Source organism: Polyergus mexicanus, unplaced genomic scaffold (assembly GCF_030449975.1).
Source record: "Polyergus mexicanus isolate NDT 795.1 unplaced genomic scaffold, iyPolMexi1.0 SCAF_9, whole genome shotgun sequence".
Lineage (NCBI taxonomy): Eukaryota > Metazoa > Arthropoda > Insecta > Hymenoptera > Formicidae > Polyergus > Polyergus mexicanus.
Window position 1 is genome coordinate 5,201,591 of NW_027223329.1, and position 20,413 is coordinate 5,222,003.

Sequence of the window (20,413 nt, forward strand, 5' to 3'; positions counted from 1 at the left end):
AATCGTGAAAAGGAGATACATTTGAAGGTTATAATATCTGTCAAAATAAAATATATTCATACTTATATATCTCTGATACTGATGTCATTAATTTTACATTGCTTTTAGCACTTTGTTTAGCCTTTCGCATATTTGGATGTCATGCATGGATACAGTGGGTTCCGCCCCCCCTGCGGGGGGGCTCCACTTCCGGAAGATATAACCTAACCCAAACCTATTTCTTATTTAAAACAAAAATTTGGTGTGGATTACGTCGTATAACTTAAATCAAATATTGGTGTCCAAACGAACGGTGTCCAAACGAACGGTGGGCAAATGAACGGTGTCCAAACGAACGGTGGGCAAATGAACGGTGTCCAAACGAACAGTGGGCAAATGAACGGTGTCCAAACGAACGGTGGGCAAATGAACGGTGTCCAAACGAACGGTGGGCAAATAACGGTGTCCAAACGAATGGTGTCCAAATGAACGGTGCGCATCTTACTGTGTCCAAACGAACGGTGTCCAAATGAACAGTGTCCAATTGAGCGGTGTCCAAGTAAACGATGCGTATTTTCTTATGTGTCCAAAAGCTACTGTATCCAAAATTACTGTGTCCAAATGCACTGTGTCCAATTGAACCGTGTGCAAAATCTCGTGTCCATTTGCAACGTGTCCATTTGCACCGTGTCCAATTATACTGTGTCCAAGTGCACCACTCCCATTCAGTATACCCGAAATGGTAGAGGGGGGGGGGTTCGGGGGAGACGGGAGAAATCTTGAGAGTCGAGAACACGGGAGCCAAAATGAGCATTCGGTCGGTTAAAACAAAGATAACAATAATATATTTAAAACGAAAGAAACAAGAGTATAGAGCAGTTCGTATAAATAATAGCCTTGGATGACAGTAATTATTTTACAGGCGAATAAGATATATTATTTCCGCGGAGATCGGCACGACCGTGCGCAACAGTATCAAATTACCGGGCGTCTTACGCGCTTTAACTCGACTTTTCGGCCGCGAGGATTTCCGCCGTACGAGACTTAATTAGGCCGCGACAGCTAAAGAAATCTCTCGAATACGCCGGTAACTACTTTACGCACGCTCGTGAATCCGCTTCGATATAATAGAAAATACTAGATTGCACGACTCAAATCGGTCCGTTGGTCCGGCTCGCGGTAAGCCGATATACGTCTCAATAACAATGACGGTGACCTTTGCGTTGAAATGCCTAATCTCTAGCTCGAATGACTCGCGGAAACTAATAGTGGGCTCAAAGACACCCGATAGATTTATTGTACGAATTTTTAGGATTTCGCTTCCTCCTGACTCTAATTTCTTACAATACTCACAAAACACGCGCTAACAATACACAGAAACAATACGAAAACTATCGATAACGACTGTGGTGTATGAGTCGCGCGGCGCAATACTTTGCGCGAGTCGGAATATCGATCGCGTGAACGCAAAAATCCCGATAATTCACAACATATTATACAGACAAACGCGAAAATAACACTAATGACTGTCGGCGGCGGCGAAGTGAATAGAGAGAGATATTTTACCTAATTCGGATGAGCAACATGTGCCCGTCGGCCGTGCGACTTAATCTACCAAAAATATTCACCAAGTTAATCCACCAAAACGCGTGGCTCGACAACTATTAAGGGCGCGACTCATCCGAATTAATTACCTACAATTATTTGGCAACAAAATCGGTCGACGACGCTCGTCCCACTGACAGGAAGTTCTCCGTGCTTCCGTTAATCGGTTTAAGATCCGCTCGCTCCTCGGAAAACCTGCGTCTTCACGTACAGCTCGCCGAACAATGCCGAGCGAGAGTCCTGCAGGAGACACGCCGGCGGGATAAATCGCTATCGCGCCACTTGTGGCGCTTTCGCGTTACGCAGGGCCGTCCTGCGGTCCTCGCGATCCTTGTTGTCATCACGGCCATGTTGGTGGTTTCATCACCCCGGAGTTTCCCAGATTTTCTTGTTCGGCTTAAAGGTGCGGGCTTACGGCTGCACCCGATCGGCTCTCTTCCCTATTTAATGGAATAGGTTCCGGATTGAGAGTCCGCTCGTCGCCCCGTCCTTGGGACTCCCTCGCTTCGTGCGGGTGGAATGGCCTCCCCTTTGGCCGGATTATTCCGGCCCTCCGCTCTCCTTTCCTGCCGTAAGAAATATACATTACCGGCAGCGATGTTTACTAGCCACCAAAAGTGTCTTTTAATAGTTAACAATTACGACCTGACGTCTCCTGTGTCCTTGGTGTCCTGGACTCCCGCTCTTCTCTCTTCCTCCCCTTCCGCCGGATGGGATCCCGCCGCTCGACCTTGTGCCGACAACCAATTCGCGGGCTCATCTCGAGCTTACCCTTTCGATTTTTCTAACCGAAAGTCAGATCCCGCTGATCTGACCATCGGGCCGCTCTCTCCCTAAATTAGGAAGACGCAGGCCCCCGAAAAACCGCCCCCGATCGGGCCATTCGGCCCTTGTGACGGACGTCCCAAAAACGTCACGTCACAAAACAAATAATGAAAATTTACTTTATTAAGTAGTTTCTGGCATTACTTCAGAAAGCAGGATATTATGTGCAAGCCATATTAAAAAAAAGAAGATTTACAAAGTTGCATATTAGATAAAACTCTCATATCATACATTCCAAAAAATACTAGAATTTCTTATCTTGTCAAAGATAATGTCAAAAATATTGCAAAAAAAGTAAAAAGAGTTAGTAAAAAAATTGTGAAGAAAATGATAAATCACTCAGATGATCAAAATTACACTCCAATGAAAGTCGATATTCATATATATCGATTTTCAAGAATAAACATTACAAAGACCACCAAGAACAATAAATAAAAAAGTATAAAATTTATAGTGAGTCAAAAGCCACTATAATTATAATTTTACACAACTTTTTTATTATACAGGGTGGCCCCGATTCCATCCAGACTTTAAGATCTTATAGGAAATTTAATTCTGAACAAAAAAATTCGTATAAACATGAGTCGGAAAATGCTTTCTTAAGAAGTTATTGCTCAAAACCTCTGAAATCGTGATTATTTTATAATTTTTTTCAAATATCATGGAAAATGTGCGTCTTTTAACAAAAAGTACCGAAACAAAATGCTTTCTTAAGAAGTTATCGCTCAAAACCTCTGAAATCGTGATTATTTTATACATTTTTCCAAATATCATGGAAAATGTGCGTCTTTTAACAAAAAGTACCGAAACAAAAGTTGTTTTTCTCGATACCAAAAGTGTATTGGAACTAAGGGGGGACATTTTGAGAACAGTTAGTTTTTTTCACGTCTTTATTCATTTTCTACTATTACGTGCTGTTTTAGTTTTAAAAAATTTATTTTATTTTCATAAAAGAAAAAGATTTTTATTTTTTATTTCTATTGTTTTTTCAAGAAATTTATTAAGTTTTATTTTCTTTTTATTTCATGTCCTTTTCATCTTTTGCTCTTCCTTTGCATCAGAAGTTTTTGAGTGATAACTTCTTAAGGAAACATTTTTCGACCTATGTTTATAGGAAATTTTTCGTTCAGAATTAAATTTCCTATAAGATCTCGAAGTCTGGCTGGAACGTTCGGAGCCACCCTATATACACAGAGCGCCCGTATCAGCAGTTTTTTGAGGAAACAACGTATTTTCGTGAAAAATGTTTCATGCAATTTGTAGAACTCTAAGTAGCGCATTATATAATAATATTAGTATGATCTTGAATAGCACCGTCAAGGTCATATAAAAATATCATTGATTTTTTTAAATGGGACCCCCTATTTTTCATAACATATTCTTGTAGCTTATCTCGAGAGCTTTCCAAAACACTATAAAGTATTTTTTTCATTAAAAGTACCTTTTAAGTTATTTTATATTTTAATCTGACATATTTTGATATAAAAAATTAAATATCTCCTAAAATAATTAGTTTTTGATAACCTTACCGTAATACTTTTATGTACAGAATAATGAGACAAATCAATTAGTATAAAAAACAATTGTTTTTAAAAAAATTATTTACAATGTATTTTTTTAAACAATTATTTATTTTTTTTGCACTAATTGATTTGTTTCATTATTCTGTACATAAAAGTAGTACGGTAAGATTATCGAAAACTGAATATTTTACGAAATATTTTATTTTTTATATCAAAATATGTCACATTAAAATTACTCAAAAAGTACTTCATGAAAAAATACTTTATTATAATGTTTTGGAAAGCTCTTGAGGTAAGCTATAAGAATATGTAATGAAAAATAGGGGGTTCCATTTAAAAAATTCAAAGTGATTTTTATATGACCTTGACGGTGCTATTCAAGGTTATACTAATATTATTATGTAATGCGCCACTTAGAGCTCTACAACTTTTGCACGAAACATTTTTCACAAAAATGCGTTGGTTCCTCAAAAAACTGCTGATACGGGCGCTTTAAATGTGTGTAATTTCTTTTATATGTGTAAATATATCACTTAAAAATAATAATACAATAATACTTTTATTGTTTAATAATATATTTATCTCTCTTTTACAAATTTTCATAGTTTCTCATCGGCCGCTTGTCGGCAACAAGCTTGTAGCGAACGAGATGAGCATTGAAAGTGAGCAAGACGAATATATGAATGCGAGTAAGACAGTATAGGAATGAGACATTGTCGTTGTCTCGCTCACTTTTATCATTATCTCAGGAGCGAGTGAAACAATAAGAGGCAAGCCTCTCTCACATTTCATTCATCTTATGATGAATTAGCCTGGACTCGCACCAGGGGCAAAGTCTGTTAATAAAATCAAAGGAATTTAGCCGGGACTCGAACCAGGGGCAAAGTCTTTTGGTAAAGTCAACGGAATTTAGCTCAGACTCAAACCAGGGGCAAAATGGGTCGGTAAGGGGCAAAGTGTGTTGCATGGAAATGCCGGTCTCGTCTTCATCCGAGCCTTTGGCTATCTGTCTATTAATCTGTGCTACCGTTCGCGATAAACCTACCCCCACCACCGATATGCTCTCTCCTGTGATTCTTTACTCATTGAGCGAAAGATTACGCTATGCTATGTGCGAGCGAGAGAAAACGCAAGAGATACGAAACAGAGTATGTCCTTTTCTACGTGCATCTTTACCCCCATTCATTAAATAAAGGCAAACGCTCTTTCTAGATATGCTATGTCCATGCTTTTCACAATCATTGAGCTCTGTTATGCGAGATCTACAATGCGAGTCTTGAAATCGCGAGAACGGTCGTAGGACAATCGTATTCGTAGTCGCTCGAATTGGTTCAATTCCTATTCCAACGACTACGACTACAATATGTCGCTGCGACGAACCTATCAGAAGAAAGCATCATGTATTACGCATTTAACAGATTAGCAGAAAAATAGCATGAAGAAGGGAAAAAGGTTATGTTCATTACCATGAACACTATCATTCATTTCACGAACATTCTGTTCCCTGATTGGTTATTATGTTACAACCTAGCAACTTGCGACAAACTATTGTAGACAAGCATCATGACACGCGACTTTGCGATTTTAAGACTGCGACCTAACTGAAGGACACTGCGACTGCATTCTAGACCCCGCATTAGGCTGCGTTCGGAAACATCATCCGTGTGCACACGAGTGTCGTTTATCTTTGTTATTTACTAAAAGTTGAACGATAAAAGATAGAACAACACTCGTGTGCACACGGATAATGTTTCCGAACGCAGCCTTACACGGCACCCTTAATCGGATTTAATAACATCCGTACTTGTAAAACTGGCCAATCACAGCTATTCCTCTGAAGAATGAAATGACTGTGATTGGCCAGCTTTAGAACTACGGTTGTTATTAAATCCGATTAGGCGTGACGTGTAAACGTAGTCATTGGTCTAGTTTCCACCGAAATATTAATTCGCATCTAGTGTGGCATAGAATCAAATTTAAGTCAATGGAAACACGACTGACTGCGTTCATTTCACTCCCACTTCGTTTTACAAGCTTTGTCGGAGTGGCAGCGAATTGACACGAAATTTAGTCGGTGGAAACCATGAAGAAAGAGTAAGGAGAATTATCTAGCTAGATTGGAAATGGTCACGAAAAATGTTCCGTATGTGGCCAGGTTTGCCAAATGGAATAACTTGAACCAATTCGTCGCCATCTTGAGTATTCGTACATATATAGTTTTATGTTTAATTGTATTAGTGATCAGTAAATGTGTTGGATGACACACTACTTATTAATTACTACCACAACTAAACGTAACACTATACGTATACGAATATTCAAGATGGCGACAAAATGGTCCAAATTATTCTATTTGGCAAACCTGACCACATAGGGAACATTTTTCGTGACCAACTTTTTTTTTTTACATTATCGAGATAACTCTCCTTACTTCTCCTTCATGGCGGAAACGGTTGAGAGTAGATGGTGCCAACTTTTACTTTTCATTATTTTGTAACCATCAATATATAATTGATATATAATCTATATATCGATGTTCGTAACAGTTATCGTTTGTTCGTATTAATTATCAAAACGGAAAATTAACAAAAAAAGTCAAGGATTATGTTTATTTACATTCACAAGCAAAAGTTAAGTTGGCTCTACTCAATTTTTCTCGCTTCTATTCTACTTTTAATGGAAATAGTTCATTAAATTCGATGCGCACCAAAACAGAATCGGATTGACGACTTCGGTGGAAACTAGACCATTGATTCTCTTTTTCTCTCACTATCATGATGTAATAACACAGGTGAAAGGACTATCGTATACAAATTGATACAGCTGCACATGCATAGCATAAAGCCCGTATCAGACTACGCATTGAAAATTGAAGATTAAAGATTGGAATTTGACTAATCAAGACTAAAATTTCTTTGTCTTGATTGGTCAAATTTCAATCTTGAATCTTGAATCTCATAGCGAATCGGTCATGTGCGCTACATCACACCAGTGCACATTAAAGGCTGCTATTTATGAAGTATATGAATGCAATGATATAATATTTAAACATTTTGATGATGAAAAAATAATGTATGTTTCGTTAAATAAAATGACAATTTATTATGATTAGATTTTAATTACTTAAAATGTTTATATTATTCTTTTTTATTAGATTTAGAACTTCACATGTATAGTAGTCTTTAATATGTACCAGTGCGACGCAGTGCAAATGATCGAATTCGCTATCAATCTTCAATGCGTGGTTTGATACGTGGTTAAGACCGTCTGGACCAATGAGCATCGAACATAAAATCGCAAATCAAAATATTGATTTACATAGCATGCTCATTGGTCCAGACCATCGACATATAGAATGGACTGCTGATGGCAGTGGAAGGAGAGACGCACGAGTACAGTGAGAAGCAGATAATATGAATTATGGGTTTCTCAATAACTAACACAGGAATATTTTATAATTTATTTAATCTTTTATTGTATACTAATCAAATCTTTATCACAGTCGTTAATAACGTGATGTCTCCTAGATCAAGACCGGAAGAATGATCCCGTCGAATAACTCCTGTCGAGAGAGGAAATCCGATGAGTAATCCGGTGGCGCTGGTGTCATTGGTGGTCTTTGTCATTGGTCCTGTAATTTCCCCTGGAATAAGCTCCCACAGTGCTATCTGCCGAATGACTCAGCCTAATGATTGAGTTGCAAATGTGACCTTCTTACGGTGGCCGGTTGGTTTCGGGGTTTGGGCTCTTGGAGCTTGCGTGTTAATTATCTCTTGATGTCCTGATGGTTCGTCTTCAGTATCCTGAATCTCCGTGAATGCTGGGGTGCGTTCCGTTTCACGCATGATGCGCATAGGGTACTGATGCAGGGCATGGAGTGCAGAAATCGTTCCGTTTTTCTACTGCACTTCATGCACTGATCATGCGCTTTTAATAACGGAACAGTTTTTGTGCAGTTCATGCAATATATTAAATAAACATGGACAGAAATTTGAGGTTAACCAAATCACAGACGAATTTAATAATTGGTATTACATCTACTTTCGTGATGAACACGGAAGAAGACTTATATTCTTCAAGCAGCAGTAATGATTCATCTGAAAGTGATTTTTCAAGTGATGAAGAAAATAAAATTTCCACTCTGTATGTTATATTTATGGTGGGAGAAACAAGAGGATCGAGTATTACTTGCAGAGTATTTTCTGCAATTTTTTTCAAGCACACACGACAGATAAGTATGCAGATCCGGGACCAACTTGAAATCTATGTATTTCGCGCGTAAATGCATGAACTGCATAAGCTGCCTCAGTTTGCGAGGTGAGGTACTTCATGCAGTCTCATGCACCGGAAGAGGCGGGGCAACACAGTTAACAGTAGGTTGGACTATGCATGCAGCGAGTGCGCATGAAGAGAAACGGAACGAATTTCCATGCTCTTATGCGCATCATGCGTGAAACGGAACGCACCCCTGGTTTCAGTCTTTTTATAGGAACATTTACTGCTTCGCCTTTGATCCTCACTTTTAACAAACGGTCAGTTAGTCTTTGTATTATCTCAAAGGGGCCCTCATATGAAGCTTCTAGAGCTCCTCTTACTCTATCTACTCGCAAAAAACATGCGTGCAAGTGTCGCCGTTTGACATGATGAGCTGTCATCATAGGTCTGACGTTTCGCATTTGCTCACAAAAACGCTTTATAAAGATATGTGGATCGATTTGTGTCTGCTCGTCGTAGAAGTATTTTGCTGGAAGTCGGTGTGCAGTGCCGTAGACCATTTCAGTTGCTGAGGTTTTAATGTCTTCTTTCAAACTGCAATGTAATCCTAAGAGTACCACTGGCAGTGCGTCCAACCAATTTTTTGATTCATGGCAACAAATGGATTATTGCTTTTAATGAACGATGCCATCGTTCGAGTATCCCGTTCGAAGCAGGATGATAAGCGAATATCCTCGCTGGCTGCCAATCAAACTAGTTAAAGCTTTAAACAAGTAAGATTCGAATTGTGTACCTTGGTCTGTCATGATGGTTTTTGGTGCGCCAAAACGGGAAATCTATCCGTTGAAAAAGGCTTGGATGACACTGTCGGCGGTTACGTTTTTAACTGGTACTGTCTCCGGCCATCTCGTAAATCGGTCAATCATTGTGACGCAACAACGGTGACCTTGTATGTTGGGTAATGTCCAATAACACCCAAGTGTACATGATCGAATCTGGCGTCCGGAACTGGAAAATGTTCAAGGGCAATTCTATTGTGTCTGTGAATTTTATTTCTTTGGCATGGTAAGTCTCGCCATTCGACGATGTCTTTATTCATCTCCGACCAGACGAATCGTTGATTTATCATTCGTTTTGTTGTACGCCCACTGGGGTGTGCCAAACCATGCGTTGTGTCAAAGATCTGTTTCCGTAAAGTTCGAGGAACGTACAGTCGTACTTCATCTTAGGATATATTGTGATAGATTGAAGTATCTGTGTTGTCCAAACGAAGTTTTTTTAATTGTAAAGAATGTGTTCCATTCTGTAGAATTTTTCTGAGTTCTTCATCGATGCTTTGTTCTTGGGCTAGCTCTTCGGTCGTAATAATTATGGGCATAACGATGTTATTTATGCGTGATAAAGCATTGGCTACTATGTTGTTGTTTCCTTTAATATAGATTATCTCACTTGAAAATTGGCCAATGTAATTCAACTGTCTTGTTTGCCTTGGTGTAGATTTTTTGAAAATCTCTGGAAAAATGCGTAGGTAAATGGTTTATGATCTTTAATTAATAACTTCCGTTCTTCTATGAATTGATGGAAGAATTTGAGTCCACTATAAATTGCTTGCAATTCCTTGTCGTAGGTGCTATAGTTTTTCTGAGCAGAGCTGGATTTTCTGGAGAAAAAGTCGAGAGGTTCCCAAACGCCTTGGTTGAGCTGTTCTAATACTGCTCCCATAGCTGTATCTGAAGCGTCAGATTTTAAAGCTAAAGTAGCGTCAGCATTTGGCCAATAAGATTGCATCAACCAATTGCTTTGGTCTCTTCGAAAGCTTTATCAGATCTCGTGTTCCACAAGATGGCGGGGGGGGGGGAGGTTTGTCTCTTTTCTTTGCGTCGTAAAGATATTCGTGCAGTGATGCTTGTACTTCTGCTGCATTTGGGATGAGTCGTCTATAGAAATTTATAATTCCTAAGAAACAACGAAGTTCGTTGATGTTAGTCAACGGGTTTTCATATTTCTTGATGGCTTTCACTCTGTCTTATAAGGGTAGCATATTTATCAATTGTATATCCTAAATAATTAATTTTTTCTTTGGCAAAATTACATTTGGTTACATTTTTATAGAGTCCATTTTGGCGTAATCTCAAAAATTTGACATAGGTGCCTCCGATGCGTATTAATGTCTGGGAAAGCGATAAGGATGTCATCTATATAACAACGGCAGCACTCTAATCCGCTAAGTATGCAGTCCATTAATCTTTGAAATGATTGAGCAGCGTTTCTCAAACCGAAAGACATAGCCGTGTATTCGTAAAATCCAAAGGGTGTTATCATCGTTGTTTTGGCGCGATCTTCTTTTGTAATTGGAATTTGATGATACGCTTGAACTACAATAAATTCAGAATTGTGAAAATTTTATATCCTGCCAAACGGTGTGCAAAGTCATAAAAGTGTGATATTGGATATTTATCAGGAACGGTTATTCTGTTGAGGCGCCTGTAATCTCCACAGATTCTTCATTCTCCATTCTTTTTAGGTACTAAGTGTAGAGGATTGGCCCACGGACTGCTACTGGGTTGAATCATGCCAGTTTCTAATATGTGTTGGAATTGTTGCCTTGCCGTTTTTAGTTTTTGACCAGACAATCTGTATGCAGGTTCTGCGACAGGTGGTCCTGTAACAATGTGATGCATTACTTTATGTTTAGTTTCTTTACGACTTACGGATTGGTAATCACTTGGTATTCTCATAAAAGTTCGGAAACAGGGCTTGAAGTAGTAGTAATTTCTCCTACTTCAATGTTTGCTAGACTGCCCGCAGCTTTGAATCGAGTCGTCGCATCATGTAATGTTTTTCGTTTGAGGTTTACTAATAAACCGTAAAGGGTTAAAAAATCCGCTCCTAGAATGGGTTGTCTTATATCCGCTATGAAAAATGTCCAGTTTAATTTTCATCGTAAATCTAGATCAACTTTGACTACTTTAGTTCCATAGGTCGTAATAAGTGTATGGTTACCTACATATAATTTGAATCCATTCGCTATGACCTTTCTTTTGGTAAGCTCTTTTGAAACGTCGGCTCCCGTATCGACGAGTGAGTTTCGATTGGGCACATTACCGATCGGACACGACAATATTTCCCAATCGGATACAGACCCAATCGGACACAGGCTCGGTCGGACACAGTCGCGATCGGACACAGAACCAATCGGACACAGGCTTAATCGGACACAGTCCTCATCGCGAACCTCGCTTCGCGTGGAAAGTTGTAAACCTATGTGGAACCTTACTACGCATTAAAAAGTATATGCGTGCAGGCAGTATGTTCCGCCTCCCCTACGGGGAGGCTCCACTTCCGGAAGATATTACTTAACCCAAACCTATATATTTCTGATATACTGTGTCCGATCGGGGCTGTGTCCGATTGCAACCATATGTGTCCGATCGGGTCTGTGTCCGATCGGGAAATATTGTCGTGTCCAATCGATAATGTGCGTAATCGGGACGATCCCGTATCGACGAGGTACCGTATATGGCTGGCTCTGTCGCAAATGACTAGACGGGATAAATGCGCGTCGCCGATACCCATCGTTCCGCATGATGCGACTAGTTTTCCGAATTTTCATTCAAGTTACATGATAGTAGACAACGCTAAGCTTCTTTCCCAAATCTGCGATGATAGTAACAAACTCCTGACTCTTCCTGCTGTATCAGTGCTGGAGATATATTGCGTCTGTCGAATTTATTTCTGGATCTGCTTCTGGATCTGTTTCTAACTCTACGTTGTTCACTACGTAGCTCTTTAAACTGTCCTATTAGAACTTCTGTAGTAGCCTTCAGTTCATTAATTTCTGTCTTGATATTGTCTGAATTATCTGCTTATTACTCCGTGTGCTTAAACAGACTTGATTTATATTAGTATTTGACATCTCAAATATTTTATCTGTTTGTAGAGTTAATTTAGATAAATCAATTACTTCACTAATAGCTAAGATGATACCCCAGATAGCCAAGTCTATCAAAAACAGATCATGCCAAGTACCTGCTATTAATTATCGTTAGCAAAAAAATACAAATTTGATACAAAAGTTGATATTACGGATTAAATTGTCAGACTGGTGCCAAAAACAAAGCAGAGTATGCTCACAGAATCTGACAGCAGAAAACGAGCAGGATTTGCTAACATGACTTGACGTCAGATTGGTGGCAAAAACCAAGCAAGATCTGCGCGCGCGCAATCTGATGGCAGATTGATAGCAAAAACTGAGCAGGATCTGCGCGCGTGCAATTTTACGGCAGATTGGTAGCAGAAATCGAGCAGGCAAAAACCGAGCAGAATTTACAGCTTTTACCCATTTATTGAGATGGTATAGTTTATTTGCTTACCGCTATGCGGCGCATTATTTACTTTTTATTCCCGTATTCAAGTTCTTGTCATGAGCGTACATAAAGCGTATATGAAGCTTGCAAAATACGATTAATGATGTTGTAATTATTTCTATCAGTTTAATTTCTGATATGATTCCCATACAGGGGAATTCAGATATTAAACTGATTTTTGGAAAATCGGACAGATAAATGTCCGTTTTTCATTTATTCGGATAGAAATTGTCCGAATAAATGAAAATCGTTATTATCTACTTAGATATAAAATAAAAATTAAATTCGATATACAAATCTTTAATTTTATAAATTATTTACATTTTTTTATATATATTACATTAATATGTTATTAATATTATATATTTATGTTATTAATACAAATGTTAGAAAATAACGTCTCGTAAATGTGACATATCAACTATTAACGTCATTTTCGGGTTTCATGAAACCTAGCTTAGGACATCTAATTGTTCATTTTGTGATCAAAATTCACCGTCATTTTTGTGATCAAAATTCACCGTCCCACCACTTGGGATTGAGATCCTTTAAATTCATTTAAATGCACTATTTTATATGAATGGCCAAAAGCTGCAAATTTTGTTCGGTTTCAGCTACCAATCTGTCGTCAGATTGTGTGCGCACAAATCCTGCTCGATTTCTGCCATGAATCTGACGTCAAATCATGTTAACAGATCCTGCTTGGTTTCTGCTGCCAATCTGCTTTTAAATTCTGTGAGCAGGCTCTGCTGCCAGATCATTAGCCTAATGCGGAGGCCATAACAGATGCCAAATTACTAGCAAGAGCTGAGGAAATCTGTTGACAATCTGCTGGGATATTGCGCGCATTTTGCTTACTGGGTACGTACGTTATCTGGTAGCTGTTCCAAGAATAACGAAGGACCATGCCCAGATAGCCAAGAATGTTAAAATCACATTTTGCCAAAGCTTTGCGACAAGGTATGCTTTAATTTTGACAACAATTGTCTAGTAAACATTTGTCTTGTTTTGGTTTGTCAAAAAGTTTGACGCAAATTGACGGCAAAATTTTTTGTCTCACGATGCTGTAAATAATAGAAAAAGGTTTGCTCGTAAATTTTACGCAAAGAAGAACATGTATGATGCTATTCACGATGTAACACAAACTTTACATCAATTAGTAGCAAATTTTATTATACACGCTATAATAGCAAATTTACGACAAGAACAGAGCAAACCTTATTGTACACAATATGATAACATATTTACGAAAAGAACAGAACAAAGTATACTCTGGCACAACGAGATGCAAAATTCACGCAAATAACAGAGCAAACCTTGTCATGCATGGCATGACAGCAAATTTATAACTTTACTTTATTACAAACTTTACAAAAATATAGTATTCAGCCGATAGTTCGTTTGTTCATCGTTATGCGACGCGCTATATGCATCCATCTCGTATTTGATTTTTAGTCATGAGAAGTATATAAAGCTTGCAAAAAGCAACTGACAGAAGATTAAAAATATAATTATTTCTATCAGTTCTATTACTGATACAATCCCAAACATAGGGAATTAAGATATTGAACTGATTGTCTCTCTTAGATCGGGCAGATAAATGTCTAAAAAAGTTTAAATCATCCGTTTATTGTTTACTTAAAATGTAAATATATATATATATATAAAATTCATATATTCATTATATTTTATGAATTCATTTTCAATTATTCATATATTATCATCATCTCATAATTATAATAAATGCAACCTAAGACTCTTGTCTGCTCGGTCGCATATTCTTAAACGACGCGCCAGAAAACATGATGGATTGCTTCACAAAAAATATTCTTCTCTGCGAGATTTATCGTTCCTCAGAGTTTGTCGCAGAGTTTCTGAATCATTCTATACAGAGAATTATCACAAATTTACTATCATGCCGTACACGGCAAGGTTTGCCCTATTCTTGTCACAAATTTGCTGTCATCCCGTGCACGGTAAGGTTTGCTCTATTCTTGCTATAAATTTGTTATCATGCCGTGCACAGCAAGGTTTGCTCTATTATTTGCGTAAAATGTGCATCACACTATTGCGACAAGCCTTGCCAGCAAAAGCTAAGCTTTTTCCGGACACACTTTGTTACAATTTTGCTGTAAAGGCATGCTTGGGTTTGCTGCAAAGTTTGCATCATTTTGCTTGCTGGGTGTCATTGCATTGGCCTCCCGCCATATTCCGCAATTTTTGAAGGAGATTGGATGGCTTTTCGTTTATGAGCTCGTGACCTTTTAGTAACTTCCGCAATTTCGTCTCACTTGTTTCATCGAAAGAATCAAGTATCCTCTTCTTCAAGGCGTCATACTTGCCTGCTATAGATGGTGCAGTTACGCAGTTATGCAGTTACCCAGATATGCAGTTAAATGTCTGATATGAACGGGAGTATTGAAAAGTCTAGATTGACTAATACGTAGCAATATTTGCTTTTATCACTCGTTATACACCAAATAGCGAAAAAGCCTCTACTTATAGGAATCAAAGTGCTGGATCATCTCTCCAAAATGGCGGTAATTTTATCATTTTAGTAGCACAGACCATCATCTCCTCGTGAGTCGCCTTTTCCTCGGATGAAGTTCCTGACAAAAGATTGGCCGTCTCATGCGACCGACCGGGCGATGATGTACGTGACATGAATATAGCCTCGAGAGAAATTCCTGTTTTTACGCAATCCGTACTCACGGATCACGTCGGGATCATCAATAATATTCCTGTGGGTTTCTCAATAACTAGCACAGGAATCTTTCGTAATTTATTTAATCCTTTATTATATACTAATCAAATCTTTATTACAGTTGTTAATAACGTGATGTCTCCTAGACCAAGATCGGAAGAATGATTCCGTCGAAAACTCCTTTTGTCGAGAGAGGAAATCCGGTGGCGCTGGTGTCATAGGTGGTCTTTCTCATTGGTCCTGTAATTTCACCTAAAATAAGCTGCCACAGAGATCACGTTCCGTCTCTTTTTAAAGAAGCCTGATTGGTTGCCAAGAAACCAGCAGTACTGCTGATCCGATCAGGCTTTATTAGAAAGAGATGCAATGTCACTTCATGTTATCTGCCTCTCACTCTATTCGTACAGTTACCACTTCCACTGCAATCAGCAGTCCATTCTGTATATCGATGGTCCAGATGGTGTTAAGCTCGTGTCAAACTACGCATTGAAGATTAAGATTGAAGATTAAATTGAAAGTTGACCAATCAGGACAAAAAAATTTTCGTCCTTTTTGATTAGTTAAATTCCAATCTTTAATCTTCAATCTTTAATTTTTGATGCGTAGTCTGATACGGGCATTATGCTATATATATGCAGCTATGTCAATTTGTATGCGATAGCCCGTATCAGACTACGTATTGAAGATTGAAATTTGACCAATCGCGATGAAAGAAGCTAAAATTTCCTTGTCCTGATTGGTCAAATTTCAATCTCAATGGATAGTCTGATATGGGCTTAATGGCCCTCGCACATTGGGTACGATGAGTGATAAGCGATGGGCAATATCCAATAAAAGCTCTACTTTTCCGAATGTCACATCCGTCGCGAGGCTCAGCATGACGTCGCTCAAGAGGTTGGTCAAGTTTCTACTTTCGTCGTTCGCGATGTGCAATAGCTGATAACCATAGACTATACAGACAAAAATGATACTGTACAAAGTGATATTATGGACCACGATTATTCAGAATTAAATTTCGAGAATATAGAAAATATAAAAATATGTTTTTGTTCATTAAGGCCGGATTCACACCTTGGCAGAAAAGCAGAAAGCAGAAAAGCAGAAGCCAATCAGAACTCGTACTAAAAAAGCAGAAGTTAATCAGAACTCGTACTAGAAAAGCAGGAGCCAATCAGAACTCGCGCAAAAATAAGCAGTACATTCTGCTTTTTTAGCGCGAGTTCTAATTGGCCTCTGATATTCTGCTTTCTGCTTTTCTATCAAGTTGTGAATCCGGGCTAAGGGTCCACAGGAGTGACGGCCAAACTCCGATTAATATTGGAGACCTCGCGCGGATCTCTATAAAGTTAGACGGTCAACATTCACTTTTATAATTTTTTTTTTACGAATCGTTTGTTGGTGATTGTTGGCCTAATTACAACGTTTGTTGGTTAATATTTTTTTTGAAAATACGAAAACAAAATTTTGTGTGAAGTAAGTCGGAAATATATTATTTGTGTTTCAAACTTAGTTTAATCGATGCGCAATCGTTTGTTGGTTACGGAAAAACTAATTAAAACGTTTGTTGGTTCATATTTGCCTTGAAAAACAAAAAAAACTAATGCACTCTGATAGAGGGAAGAAAGGAGTCGTTTGGAGTATTTCATATAACGATGCCGTGACATATATGTGAAATTTTAAGTGCGAGAAGATACAGTACAATTATTAATTGTTTTAGCGGACACCATGAAAAACACAGGTATACAACAATAAATTTGTATATAAATAATGATATTCAAATAGTTTTCTACATTGCCTACTGCACATACGAGAGATTTCCTAACCTCTCGTATGTCACTGTCTTAATCTCTTAATATCTTATTATCATGTTTTAGTATCAAACATATCTGTAAATTTTCGAGATTTTGCTCATGCTACGAAGTGACATTGGATAAGTATTCTTTGCTAATATGAAAGAACTTGGATACTTTAGCAATGTGGGACGAGTTCTTAGATATATGTAATAAGACACGTTACTATTAAAGGCGAGTAATTTTTGTTATATCTTTATAATGCAAGAATATGTATATGCAACATAAGCGTATGTGTCTAATAATTGTCAAGAAATTAATCAATCTCTTTTATTTACAGTGAGATCTTTACGTTACAAATAATGTATTTATATACGCAACATATACTAGTGCTGGAATAACTATTGTGCAATTACAATATGAAATAATGTTTTTAAGTATTGTGGATTTATTTAACCTAAAGAAAGAGTGTCAAAATTGTAATGATGACAATTACACTGATAAGATTGCTGTACAAACGATATTATGCTGGCTATTAACATCATGTCATGTTTATTTTTATTTCAAGCAGACGAAATAGATAGATACTAATTCGCAAACCAGTGGATTACATCAATTGTCACGAATCCATTTACAAAACACGAGAACCTTTTAAGCAAGAGTTAAATATTATAGTCTCCGCTAATAGAATCTTGTGATCTGTAATGGAATGAATAACGCTTATTCATTAACTTGCAGTGTTAGAAAATTCAGTAAATTTGTGCATTACTATTTAGTTTGTTAATACATCAAGGAAGACGGAGGAAGTGTTTTAGCATGTTTTCAAACAATTATATTTGTAAGATTGTTGTACAAACGAGAACTTAATGTTATGCTATTACTATTATATCAATTTTTTATTTTTATTTTAAGTAGGCGAAAGAGTAATAGATGGGTATTAATTTGCAAATCACAGATCCAGCTTGCATCGAGGGAAAGGAAGAAATCTATTTACAAAGCACCAGAATCTTTTAAGCGAGAGTTAAATATTATAGCCTCTGCTAATAGAATCTTGTGATCTGTAATGGAATGATCAACATCACTCATTTGTTAACTTGCAGTGTTAGAATATTAAGTAAACATGTGCATTGCTATTCAGTTAGTTAATACATCAGGGAGTTAGTATTATACTTAAATGCAGTATATTGTATATTATCTGTTTCATAATAGAAAAATCATGTATTTTATTCTTAACCGATTTATTACCATTGTAATTACATTAAATATACGAACACTATTTTTCAGAGAAATAATCCTGTTTCAATATGATAATTATATATTTATAATAATAATACTTGAAGGTTTTTATATTTATGTACTGTCTCACTTAATATACATATACATATATTCAAATATAGTATTCCCAGATAGCCAAGAATGTTAAAATCACGTTTTGCCAAAGCTTTGCGACAAGGCAACTTTGTGCAAAGTTTGCATCATTTTGCTTGCTGGGTTAGGATAGATATATTTATATATTTGTATATCAGTATATTTCGTATGCTGTCCGTAAACAATTATAAATTGTATTGAAAATTGTACTTGAAAAAATTTTATATGGTACAATACCTTGACATATGTGATTTTATATGAAAATTTTATACCATGAAAAACACAGTTATATTAATATACAAATATATGAATATATTTATTTTAATATCATATTTAAATATATGTATATGCAGTGTGCATGAGCATTTATGTAAAACAAGATATAAATATAGATCTTCAAATATAATTATCATATTGATACAAGATTATTTTTCTAAAAAATAATGCGTTTATATATACACTTTAATATAATTACAAAGATAATAATAAATCAAAAATTAAAAATAAAATATAAGATTTTTCTTTTGTAATACAGATAATATACAACATACTGCATTTGCTGAGTATAGCATGCTAAACCACTGTCTTCACTGATGTATTCACTACTTGAATAGCAATACAACTGTTTACTCAATTTTTTAACATCAATAGTACAAAATCATTTAGTTTCAATAGACACTACAAAAGGTTATGAATGAGCTTTGATCAGTCCATTACAGATCACAAGATTCTATTAGAAGAGGCTATAATATTTAACTCTCGCTTAAAAGATTCTGGTGCTTTGTAAATGGATTTCTTCCTTTCCCTCGATGCAAGCTGGATCTGTGATTTGCAAATTAATACCCATCTATTACTCTTTCGCCTACTTAAAATAAAAATAAAACATGATATAATATTAATAACATAACATTAAATTCTCGTTTATACAACAATCTTACAAGTATAATTGCTTGAAATAATACTAAAACACTGTCTTCCTTGATGTATTAACTAAATAGTAATGCACATATGTACTTAATCTTCTAACACTGCAAGTTAATGAATAAGCATTGATCATTCCATTACAGATCACGAGATTCTATTAGCGGAGACTATAATATTTAACTCTCGCTTAAAAGGTTCTCGTGCTTTGTAAATGTATTCCTTTGTAAATGTATTCCACAATCGATGTAATCTACTGGTTTGCGAATTAGTATTTATCTATTAGTATCTATCTATTTCGTATGCTTGAAATAAAAATAAACATGATATGATGTTAATAGGCAGTATAATATCGTTTGTACAGCAACCTTACCAGTATAATTATCATCATTACAATTTTGACAGTATTCCTTTAGGTTGAATAAGTCCACAATACTTAAATACATTATTTCATATTGTAATTGCACAATAGTTATCCCAGCACTGGTATATGTTGCGTACACAAATCGATTATTTGTAATGTAAAGATCCCACTGTAAATAAAAGAGAACGATTAATTTCTTGACAATTATTAGACACATACGCTGATGTTGCATATACATATTCTTGTATTAAAGATATAACAAAAATTACTCGCCTTCAATTGTAATGTGTCTTGTTACATATATCTAAGAACTTGTTCCACATTGCTAAAGTACCCAAGCTCTTTCATATTAGCAAAGAATACTTATCCAATGTTATTGTAGAATGAGTAAAATCTCGAAAATTTACAGATATGTTTGATACTAAAACATGATTATAAGATATTAAGAGATTAAGACAGTGACATACGAGAGATTAGGAAATCTCTCGTATGTGCAGTAGGCAATGTAGAAAACTATTAGAATATCCTTATTATTTATATACAGATTTTTTGTTGCATACCTGTGTTTTTCATGCTGTCCGTAAACAATAATTGTACTGTATTTTCTCACACTTAAAATTTCACATATATGTCACGGCATTGTCATACAAAATACTCCAAACGATTCCACAATCGTTTGGTGGTGATTTGTAGTTTAATTACAATGTTTGGTAGTTAATTATTAGGCTACTACGATTATAAAACCATGTGCA

General features: G+C 36.6%; 1 protein-coding gene and 2 long non-coding RNA genes across 4 annotated transcripts; 1 reads left to right on the forward strand and 2 right to left on the reverse strand.

Moving 5' to 3' along the window:
* Positions 1-7,417: 7,417 nt before the first annotated feature.
* Positions 7,418-8,953, reverse strand: LOC138936506 (uncharacterized). The gene is made up of 4 exons (XM_070301944.1): positions 8,941-8,953; positions 8,399-8,766; positions 7,651-7,792; positions 7,418-7,575 (listed from the first exon to the last, which is right to left on the reverse strand). The coding sequence occupies exons 1-4, from the start codon at positions 8,951-8,953 to the stop codon at positions 7,418-7,420; spliced, it is 681 nt and encodes a 226-aa protein (XP_070158045.1).
* Positions 8,954-16,576: 7,623 nt separating this feature from the next.
* On the forward strand, positions 16,577-17,417 carry LOC138936630 (uncharacterized). Of its 2 annotated transcripts, XR_011447410.1 has the most exons (4): positions 16,577-16,691; positions 16,833-16,956; positions 17,093-17,242; positions 17,349-17,417. It is a non-coding gene; the product is annotated as an uncharacterized lncRNA (long non-coding RNA). The 2 variants fall into 2 exon arrangements; XR_011447409.1 differs by lacking the exon at positions 16,577-16,691 and having other exon boundaries at positions 16,715-16,956.
* Positions 17,418-19,654: 2,237 nt separating this feature from the next.
* Positions 19,655-20,337, reverse strand: LOC138936584 (uncharacterized). The gene is made up of 3 exons (XR_011447388.1): positions 20,222-20,337; positions 19,935-20,082; positions 19,655-19,830 (listed from the first exon to the last, which is right to left on the reverse strand). It is a non-coding gene; the product is annotated as an uncharacterized lncRNA (long non-coding RNA).
* Between the last annotated feature and the right edge of the window lie 76 nt (positions 20,338-20,413).

Excerpts from the sequence above, each read along its gene's own strand:
- LOC138936506 (XM_070301944.1), bottom strand. Across the intron at positions 7,793-8,398 it reads TAAAAAGACTGAAACCAGGG|TACCCTATGCGCATCATGCG; the intron begins GTGCGTTCCGTT and ends GCCCTGCATCAG. Across the intron at positions 7,576-7,650 it reads CCCGAAACCAACCGGCCACC|GGGAAATTACAGGACCAATG; the intron begins GTAAGAAGGTCA and ends AGCTTATTCCAG.